At 42.4% G+C, this 10,034-nt stretch overlaps 2 protein-coding genes across 3 annotated transcripts; both read right to left on the bottom strand.

Moving 5' to 3' along the window:
• Positions 1 to 75: 75 nt before the first annotated feature.
• Positions 76 to 3,902, bottom strand: LOC122575467 (glutamate decarboxylase 2). The gene is made up of 8 exons (XM_043744467.1): positions 3,320 to 3,902; positions 2,687 to 2,871; positions 2,163 to 2,457; positions 1,552 to 1,740; positions 1,403 to 1,467; positions 1,096 to 1,285; positions 853 to 1,022; positions 76 to 750 (listed from the first exon to the last, which is right to left on the bottom strand). Exons 1-8 carry the CDS (start codon positions 3,425 to 3,427, stop codon positions 504 to 506), a joined length of 1,449 nt encoding a protein of 482 aa, XP_043600402.1. The 5' UTR covers positions 3,428 to 3,902; the 3' UTR covers positions 76 to 503.
• A 140-nt stretch (positions 3,903 to 4,042) lies between these two features.
• On the bottom strand, positions 4,043 to 9,998 carry LOC122575465 (leucine-rich repeat-containing protein 15-like). Of its 2 annotated transcripts, none has more exons than XM_043744459.1 (7): positions 9,169 to 9,998; positions 8,906 to 9,056; positions 8,716 to 8,787; positions 8,016 to 8,159; positions 6,682 to 7,069; positions 6,325 to 6,584; positions 4,043 to 5,081 (listed from the first exon to the last, which is right to left on the bottom strand). In XM_043744459.1, the coding sequence occupies exons 1-7, from the start codon at positions 9,422 to 9,424 to the stop codon at positions 4,643 to 4,645; spliced, it is 1,710 nt and encodes a 569-aa protein (XP_043600394.1). In that variant the 5' UTR covers positions 9,425 to 9,998; the 3' UTR covers positions 4,043 to 4,642. The 2 variants fall into 2 exon arrangements, with proteins under 2 accessions (XP_043600394.1, XP_043600396.1); XM_043744461.1 differs by having other exon boundaries at positions 4,791 to 5,100; positions 6,669 to 7,069.
• Between the last annotated feature and the right edge of the window lie 36 nt (positions 9,999 to 10,034).

The raw sequence follows: 10,034 nt of genomic DNA, 5'->3' as shown, positions 1-10,034 counted from the left end.
CTATGTGTGAGAGATCCTGAAAGAGAGAGAACGGGAGGGTGTAAACGAATGCGTATGTATGCATAAAGATTCGAGTCATGTGATTCGCATACTTTTTATTATTGGCTCACATTGAGTCGCGGTCACGCGTCGACTCGTACGCACGACAAACGATAGTCGAAGAGAGAAGAGGAAAACAGCAACGATCGTCCGTGGGATTGCGTATCGTGATTCGCCGCGAAAGACGATCGAGCTTACGGAAATCAAGATTATTTAGTCGTGGATTTGATTCGAACCGTTTCGGGTCGACGAGTTACGCGCGGCAAACGAGCGTACAAATGGACGACGTTCCGTCATCGAACGGACTTGAAACGCTTCACCTCGTGTAGTATCCATCACGCGACTGCAATAAAAGGAACGATAACGCCCGCAAAAATATTGTCCTTGAGCGAATTCATTTTTTCCCCCGAACTTTTTTCTTCTTCTTCTACCCTCTGCGGCGAGTGAGGATGAACTTAGTCCGTTTACAAATCAACCGACAGCTTTTCTATCTTGTCGATCACGTAATCCATGGAAGCTTTGGTCGGTGGCGGTTGACATGTGACGACCATGCGGAAAAAGTTGCCAATATTCTTGTACGATAGCGGCGTGTAGCCAACCATCAGCGTCCCCTCGAGCATCATGCGTTCCTTGATTTTAGCCGTGACCTCGTACAATTTGTTCCACCATTCCTGAGTCTCCTGTTGAGCTTGCATACTGGGTGGTATGTACCTGTTACGAATCGAAAGAAGGAATGAAAACGTAACACAAATATGAATTATGAACACAGAATCGAGGGGATATGACGATACACAAAGGAACAACGATACTCACCAGAAGCAAATGTTACAACCTTCGTACCGGGGAAGTACCAAACGAAATCCTTTCCGGCTTTTAATTCGTTCGAAAAAGTACTCGACCGCGGACATAGCGAGTTCCACGGATTCGCGAAGTCCTTTGGTCCCTCGTGCTTTCCACATCAGCCAAAATTTGGCTCCGTCGACCTACAACGAAAGGAACGTCACATGCAGAAAATGACGATGTGTATTATGGACATACTCAACCCAGAACGTTTACCTTTCTCCCACATTGCAAGCTCTTGTCGCCGGTGTCCCAAGATACGTCATAATGTTTGTCCTGCTGGAACAAATACCGCGCTCCCGCGCAATTCGCTTCGTGCAGAGCGTTTTTACCCTTAATCAAGAACAGCGAGCATTGGAACGGTGCGCCAAGCATCTTGTGTGGATTCCACGCCACGGAATTCGAGCTGCATCGATCGAAATGCGTCATAATATATCACGATACATGGATCAATCGTGAAGTAGAGACAAAACAATACATCACTGAAGCAAGAAAGACAAAAAGATCGAAGATAATTACGTACAGTTCGATTCCTTTCAACCGGTCTCGATATTTCTCCGAAAGTAACAGCGCACCACCGAGACATGCCTGTAACACAGCGACAATCATACGAATTACAATGGGAAACCTTTTTCATTTGCCGCTCGTTGTAATCATCATACTTGTACGAACGTCAACATGTAACCATAGATTCTCCTCGCGGCAGATGGCCGCGATTTCCGGCAGCGGATCGAAGGAGCCGAGGACCGTGGTGCCGCATGTAGCGTTCACGAAGAAAGGTAAATGACCCTGTTTTTTGACTTCCGCTATGGCAGCCTTTAATTCGTCTGGTCGCATTCGTCCAAATTCGTCGCATTTGACCTATCGAATGAATGGATCTCCTGTTAAACCTTTAAAATGCAGCGAAATTTACGCTACAAACGGTGGTTCACACTTTCCAGCAGCAGTATATGCATTCAGTTATCATACGGGGTTAAAAAACATCCTTTTTATACGAATCTTCGATTTATCGCTATAAAATAAAATGTTCGACGTTCGTGATAACGATAATCCAGTTTTCTCTTTACCAAGATAATAGACGTAACGATAACGATTAATAGAAATATGTCAGTACGTTATCCAATATGTTATTGGCTATAAAAAATATAAAATGCAATTTGCTAAACGACTTCTAAGAATAACTTGCTGACTACGAGTTAGTTAATATTGTACGATGTATATGAATACCCAATGCTGCTTGCAAAGTGTTAACAAACGAGGTGAACGCGATGATCCTCTTCTACCTTATAAACGTGATCGGTTCCTAGGCCCAACCAGTGGGCTCCTTTAGAGATTGAATAGTGGCCAGCCTCACTGGTGAAACAAACCATCGGCGGAAGACCCGCGAGACCTTTCCTCTTTACATCCGGGATCATTTTGTATCTGGCCATCACCATACCATACATATTTGATATACTACCACCAGGACAAAGTATGCCATCTCCTTCGGGTAACGGAGGATACCCGACCAGTTCCAACGACTTTTCTATTATTTGTCGTTCCATCACGGTGAACACGGGAGCCACCTCGTACGTGTATCTAACAAATTAAAGATATAAGATAGAATTGTCTGGGTCAGAAGGCCGTTTAAATTAAGCTATGTAATTTGCCTCGCAATTCGTCAAAGTACAATTTTTTTAGCAGTCTACGTTTGAAAGCAAACGCGTTACAAATAGAAACATACGATAAACTGTTTGCAAATAAGCGAGAACACGCCTTCCAAATCAACGAATCAACGTCACATAAAATATCTTAGATAAAAGCTTACTGGCTGGTATTAAACACATCTGTCAACCAAGAACCTGCCAAGCCATATTCATCGATACCAGCGAACAGCTGATTATGAAAATGTGGACTGAACGTCTTGACAGAGTATCGAATCGTTTGTCGTATTGCTGTCTCGATTTCTCCTTTGGTAGCTGGTTCCTCGGTCAGTTGTATCGATAATCGTTTCTGCAAAATATGATCAAAATACATTGAAGAGAAATTTCTGCAAACTTGCTTAGACTCGATACGACGAACGAGCGATGCTATGTTATTGCAATTTCGTAGCAATGACGCTGTACGATTTAGCATTTTTATATCTTCGATAACGTAATAACACGTGCATTATATCGCATAACGCTTTGAACGCTGAATCTTTTACAGCCTATGAGGAAAATTACTCGATCTAAAAAACTTCTCGATTTTGTAAACAAGACATAATATACTGTGTGACCCGTTTTACATAAAACACAAGTACGTTTATCGTTTAATTAGTTAATGAACATTATGAATACGACAATAGCAATACGATTAAGAGCAAAATCCTTTCAAATCGCACAGCGTCGCTATCGTAATATCGCAACAAAATTGCATCGCACATGCGCATCAACCCACAACTTGCAGTCAAAAGGCTCACCTGTAGCTCTTCCGGATGGACGAAGTGTAAGACGGGTTCGTTACCCGTACGATCGAACGCATTTTCCTCCTCAAGAATTTCCAGTAATCGTCCTAGCAGCTCGGTCATCGCCTCTGTGGATGCTGATGCGACTGCTGTATGTCGTAGACTACGGCTGTTGAAACAGTTAGGTCGACGGCACCGAGGCAGCGACGTTCCCCTCCCCACGCTGTCGACTCGACCTTCCTCCGTCCATTCGTTGGTTTAGGTCGGCCTGTCTGCTCAATCACTTTGGTTGGAGGTGCGGCGTCGAATCGTTGCAGATTGTGCAAATACATACAACTCTCGATTGACATATCGACCGGAAATTTTCGTGTCGTATAATCGGTCAAACAAATACGGTGAAACGAGTCGGTGAGACATGAAAAAAGCGCAGTTAAAGAGATACGGTGGCTCGCGAAAGTGTTTGAGCACTTATCATAGAAAACATTTATTATTGTGCGTGTTATGTAAAACATTTCGAAATTTCATTAGCACTGTTATCGTTATTACATCAGTAAACTCTTAAACAATATTTAGCGACCGTTAGCGCGAGCTAGATGGAAATTTAATGAAATTTCATAATGTTTTGTGTAGCACGCATAGTACATTCATATAAATTTTCTATAATAAACGTTCGAATAGTTTCGTCAGCCACTATATGTATATCTGGTTTGAATTATTGTCCGGCACAATTTTAAAATCTTCCTCTAAAACAAGCTTTCAAGCTTTTTTTATTCTTGATAGTTAGGGAAGAAAATAATTCATAAAACAATAACAGTACACGTATACGTTTAAACCATAGCGAAAAAGCTTCTTTCTTTTTTGGAGTCCGACAGATGAATACGTTTGTATAGCTACTTTGATTTTATCGTTTTCGGCAATTCAGTTGAATGTAATTCCTACGTTTGCTGCAGAAAATCGCAGAGGGCGTAACAGGTACATACTCCGATCTTTTTCATGTCAGGTTTGTCTTGTATGCGTTTAATCTATGCCCATATAACGTTATGTCAGAGATACGTACACTTTGTCTGCGGTCATGTCTGTTCTTTTCTTAGTATGCCTACACTTGACAAGTGCCTTAATCGCTGCTTTTTTCTGTGCTTTCATGATCCATTTTATACGATCGATAAAATCGTACGATAAAATACACGTATTGTACATACGAGAGAAAATGACAACATACGTAAAAAAAAAAAACAAGCAACAGATGGAGAGAAACTTCGTTCGAGAGTTCTTCGATAACAGCGAATATATACAAGTAACGCGTGTCGAGCTGTTTCCTCTTTAAAAAAAAAAAAGCTGTTATCGTTCCATAGAGAGAGAACGAGACAGATTAAACACGGAAATAGGTTCGTTTCGCGAGAACGGATCGTCCATGGAAGCTATGACTCGACCACCACCACTACCGATGCGATCGACTGGAAGTCGAGGAACCAAGCCCCTCATCGAGGCCCATTGACCCTCGCACAGCTCGTGAAACGTCAGATGTAGCAGTAATTTGCCACCGAGTGTGCCAGGACCTCTGCAAACCGCTCCAGCGCCAAATTCCCAAACGCCCAAATCTTCGCCTGGTTTTGTCTCATTTACTCGCGCTAGGTACATTTTTTGCAACCACATGGCCAAATAGGAAACCGCGCAGTCACAGTGCCATGGATTTCTAGCAAGGCGAAGCTGCTCGATGAACTGCACCGTGTCGAAAATCCGAGGTGGCAAAGAAGATAGATAATTTGACTCCAGCTGCCTAAGCATTCGGGATCGCTCTTGTAGATAATAATGTGTCTTCCTTAGTGGCTTGTTGACGTTAACACTTTGACTGCCACGCCGAAATCACACGTTTCGCTCAGGATGCCAGGGAAGTATTTTTATTATTCAAAGCGTATAATGGCAAAATAATAATAAATTGACGATGTAAGACAACGTTCTTCCCCGATGCACCGTTTATCTTATCGGTGGTCACGGGTGACTACCGTGGCGCTGTGGTAACAATTGACAGCGACATATTGTAACAAGGCTTCGTTTATTTCAACGAACCATTCGCATTCGTCGTTTCGTCGTAAGCAAAACGTGCAAAATATATCGTTGAAACGTATAGAAGATGTTAGTAAACGGTATTTGCTCGTTCTGTATATAATAGTAAGGTATGTTCACGCTTCTAACTTCAATTATATGATTATAAAGCAGCATTTACGATTATTTTCTAAGCTGTGTTTATAATAATATTTGTAGATTACCCCTGAAAGATATGGATGTAAACACAGTGCACCGTTAGATGCAGGATTTGTTCTCGTTTTTTTTTATCGATGTTTTAATAAAAATGTTTAATCAATGGGGTAGGTCAAAGTATCTTCTATTTATCGGTTATATTCAAAATGCCCTAATTGTCAATTTTCATGCAGTTTTTACAATTGAGAGAAGTTCAAGCGCTCTGGTCACCAGCGACCACCGTGGCCGGTCATATATAACCAACGTGGCAGTCAAAGCGTTAAACTAGGTTATCACTGAAGCAACGACGAGAAATATTTTGTTTGTGTTCCGTGTTCCTCCGTATTTATTCGCGTTTCTATTATTAGCAAGAAAAGTCTCCTGCTCGGAGCAACAAACAATTTTTTTTTCTATATAAACAGGCGAAGAAAAGTTGAAAATCTAATCTCAATATCTTCGCTATCTCAATCGCGTAAAAATTGTTTATCGAGGAAAAGCAGAAAACAGCCGATAACACGTCGCGATAGAAAAACACGTTTTCTTCAGTGCGTACAATTTACCAATAATTTCATAATGTATTGGCGCCTGGACAACTTGTTATTAAAAATAAACAGACTCGCTGTGTAACAAAAGTAACAGACAAACGTTTCTCTGATCGCGTTGCTTCAGGCTGGGCAATATCATTCTCCAGGCTGATATTTGCTAAACAGCGTTTAAAAGATGAAGCAACAACGGTCAACAAAAAGAGTTCCTCGTATTGCTTCAGTGAGAATATTACTCACAGTTTTCGCAGACTCGGCGTATCCTCGAACAAATCGGGATGCAGATTGCTCAGGTGGTTCGAGTGCAGAAACAGAGAAGTCAAGTTTGTCAAGCCGTGAAACGCGCCACGTGATAGGCTTTCTATACCATTTGCATACAACACCAGCCTCTCCAAACCAGTAGAATTTGAGAATAGTCCCGGTGTTAAGTTTCGTATACGGTTGTGTCCCAGTTGAAGTTCTTTCAACGCTACCAAACCATGAAAGGCCAATGAATCGACCTATGGCGAGCAAACGGGATTCGTGTGAACCAGCGGAAAGAAGGAAACGAAGAATGAGATCAATGAACGATATTCGCTAGTTACATCCGATATTTACTCTGGCTATCTTGTTGTTAGACATCTCGAGGGAGCGCAGACGTTCGAGCGGAGCCAACAAACTCGCGGATATCTCTGTCAGTTGATTGCCCCTTACGTTCAATTCCTGAAGCGACGCTTGCGCTCGAAACAACTCGTCGGGTAATTCCTTTAGCCAGTTCTCTTCCAAACCGAGATACTTCAGATTCGTCAGATCCTTGAACAGGTCTACGGGAAGGGTTGACAGACGATTTTTTCCTAATAAGAGCTCCTCCAGCGTTGATAAGCCGCGGAACGTTTCCGACGCGAAGCTCGATAGTTGATTGCAGGACAGATCGAGCAGTACCAGCGACGTGGTACTTAGGAAGAGACTTTCCGGTAGAGTTTGCAGCCTGTTGGACGACGCGTCCCTGCGTCGTGACAAATATGAGATGCTGTCTGTATATATTTATATCTTATTTCAGAAGTAAGATGCAATGCAGACGAGCGAATTTTATCACAGATGTGAATCTCACGCGTGTTTGAGCAGTCTGTTGGATCGTACGAAGATCACAGAGGAATAACAGGATAGACTGTCGATTTTTATGCACTTATGGAAAATTTGAAGGCATAAAAATGCATAAAATAACCAAAGTAAGACGAATCTCTGTTTAGATTTCATTTCGTACAAGTACGAATTTGCATAAAAATTTGCGTATTTTAATTTCTTGCAGGAGAGCAATTTTAAAATTCGATACTGCCAATCCTATATTATTCTCCCTATTTAGGTATGAACGAAAAATATTCTTGCCGATGTCTTGAATATTTTGCAAATATATTTTAATCAGCTATCAATATTTTAGAATACTATACTTTATGGATTTATCGTAATATTCATTTTTATCAACTCGTCTACAATGAGCGTTACTCCGTGGCTATGAATGTTCCTTCTTCAATGATACTGCATGTGGATTACGATAACGCGCGAATAATCAATCGCTCGTCTGCATCGAGTCTGGCTGTAAGAAAAGATGGAGAAATAGAAAGGTGAGATAGAAAAAGAAATTATCGATACTGTTACGTCGCGCCAGATGGACCGTGTGACGTCGCTCTGGGTCTAAACGCCAAGGCCCCACATACCGTAATTCCGACTTCAATAAACCTAAGGACCCACCATAAACCTAAGCTTTTAGCTTAGCCTTTAACATTATGTTTAATCCTGTTAATGTTTCGGTTTATAGCTGGTCCTTAAAACAGTCCTTAGGCTTATTATACGCTCTCAAGAATAGGATACGGTCAAGCAAACTTGAGCTCCAATTCTCTCCACTTGGTTCGCTGTCTCAAAGGAAAAGCTCAGCCGGTTCGAGGATCACTCACAGAATACGAAGATTTCGCGTGCTCAGAAATTGAGATCGATGCAACTCGCCGAGCAAATTTTTGCTCAGCCTGATGCGCGTGACAGCGTGCAGCGAGAAGAACAAGTTTAGAGGAAGATGCTCGATCGAGTTGTCGCTGATATCTCTGAAAAAAATACAAAAAACGACGATCGTCGAGTTTCGAACGCGGCGCACAGTGATCTGGCAAGCGGTGTTTTGCCAGCAATGTTAGAGGATTCTCCGTAAATTTTGAAGTTGTATCAGTTTATAGAAGAAAAAAGTATCTTTTAACATTAACCGTTGCAGACGCTGTATCATCTTCGTCACGAGCATATTCTACTTTATGACAATAGAACGAAGAGTCGGCTGAAAATGCAGTAAAGCAATAAAATCGTTAATATACAATAGTCTTGATAGAATAATGATGTAATTTTCCAGACGACTGCGTAAGTCTAACATGAAAAGTAATAATCGTAAAATATGTGCACGAGTCAGAGTAAGAATTTGAGCCAGCCTTCGTCACTCGCGAGTTAAAGTTGAAAAATTGGATTTTACACGATCCAGCAGAAATTATAAATCACGCAGTTACAATTACAATTATTCATAACCGTAAATAATTCTAAATCGCTAAATGTAACTTTCCAGACGACTGTGCGATATTTCGAAACAGGGAGAACGGCTTCAAACCTTTCTATACTCACAGATGATTCAACCGTGTCATGTCCAAGAAGGTATCCCTGTGAAGCGCCGTCAGTCGATTGCCAGCCAGGTCCCTGAAAGCACCGTTTTTCCAACGATTTTCTCGATCGGATTCCATTGCCTCTCTGTTCGTTCTTTGACAAAGATACACGACGAGGGAGGAGAAGCGAGAGGAAGAGACAGAAGGCTTACAATTTCAACACATCTCGGGGAACTAGTTGCGCCGCGGGAAGATCCAACAGATTCTGCCTCCAACAAGACACCGATTTAGTTTCCGGTTGACACCTACACGGCCCTTCCGCGCAAATCTCCCAATCTTCCTCGGCGGAGCTCATCTGCCAAACTGCGAACCATTCGTATTTTCGATGTTCTTGGAAACGATTACGCGAATGATACGATTGACAAAAAGGAAAAAAAAAGAAGAAAGCTCGGACGAGATAAAAAGCTACGCTTACCGGGTTGCTCAACCGCCCTGAGTCTTCTTTCCAGACGAGATAAACGATTCTCGAGCTCCTCGAGAATCGTGATCGCGACGTTACCATCCGCCGAAATCGTTCCCGTTACCATTTCCGACTCCGTTTCCGTAGTTGCGGATCGTTCGAAAGTGGACTCTGAATGCGCGCAATCGCGAGAAGTGTCTGGTCGCGGCTTACAATTTGCCCGAGAAAGAGTGGCCGAGAGCACGAACAACAATCGAACGACTAGAATCATCCTCGTAGGGAGCAAAAGCTTCTTGTTTCTCGAGGCACCCGGTTCGTTCGACTCGTCGCGCCAACTCTCCTCGCACGTTCGTTCCACTATTCGATCTCCTCTTGCTTCCCTCCATCATTCTCGTAAGGGCTTCCGGTTTGTGTTCCCGTTAATAGTTGCAGATTTTCGCGTAACGCTCGAGATTGACAAACAATGGTGGAGCTTCTAAGTAAGCTGACGCGACCTCACGATCGCCTATCTACCACTTATCGTAATCGTTGGTACCCCGGCACCCCGACCTCCTGCTAATGGCCACTCGCCTTCACTTCCATTACGAATCTAAACCTACTGCCGTGCATGTATCGTTCATCGAAAAGAAAGAATCGTACAAACGAAGACCAGCGATTTTTGTCACGGGAGAGTTTCACACGTTTTACCAGTTAGCGGATGACATGGTAACAATAATGAAGTACACACGAGCGTATTCGCTGTGGATAAAAACCGATGCTATTAAGTACATACGTTAAGCGTAAATATATTTATACGTGTTACGTTTATATTTACGCGTACATACAAAACTTTCACCCTCTGGGTTCTTTTCTGTGCGATAGTTTACCAAGTATTAACGAAT

Source organism: Bombus pyrosoma, linkage group LG15 (assembly GCF_014825855.1).
Source record: "Bombus pyrosoma isolate SC7728 linkage group LG15, ASM1482585v1, whole genome shotgun sequence".
NCBI lineage: Eukaryota > Metazoa > Arthropoda > Insecta > Hymenoptera > Apidae > Bombus > Bombus pyrosoma.
Note: the sequence above shows the minus strand (reverse complement) of the source record. Positions and strands in the feature narration are given on the sequence as shown.

What these genes read in the sequence shown, in the direction of transcription:
- LOC122575465 (XM_043744459.1), bottom strand. Translation starts at nt 9,424, where the DNA reads ATGATTCTAGTCGTTCGATTGTTGTTCGTGCTCTCGGCCACTCTTTCT. An exon ending in CCCCGAGATGTGTTGAAATT is followed by an intron (nt 8,788 to 8,905) that starts GTAAGCCTTCTG and finishes CGGTGCTTTCAG; the next exon opens with GGACCTGGCTGGCAATCGAC. An exon ending in ACGCGAAATCTTCGTATTCT is followed by an intron (nt 7,070 to 8,015) that starts GTGAGTGATCCT and finishes GTCACGACGCAG; the next exon opens with GGACGCGTCGTCCAACAGGC.
- LOC122575467 (XM_043744467.1), bottom strand. Translation starts at nt 3,427, where the DNA reads ATGACCGAGCTGCTAGGACGATTACTGGAAATTCTTGAGGAGGAAAAT. An exon ending in TCCATCCGGAAGAGCTACAG is followed by an intron (nt 2,872 to 3,319) that starts GTGAGCCTTTTG and finishes CATATTTTGCAG; the next exon opens with AAACGATTATCGATACAACT. An exon ending in GATGTGTTTAATACCAGCCA is followed by an intron (nt 2,458 to 2,686) that starts GTAAGCTTTTAT and finishes TTAATTTGTTAG; the next exon opens with ATACACGTACGAGGTGGCTC.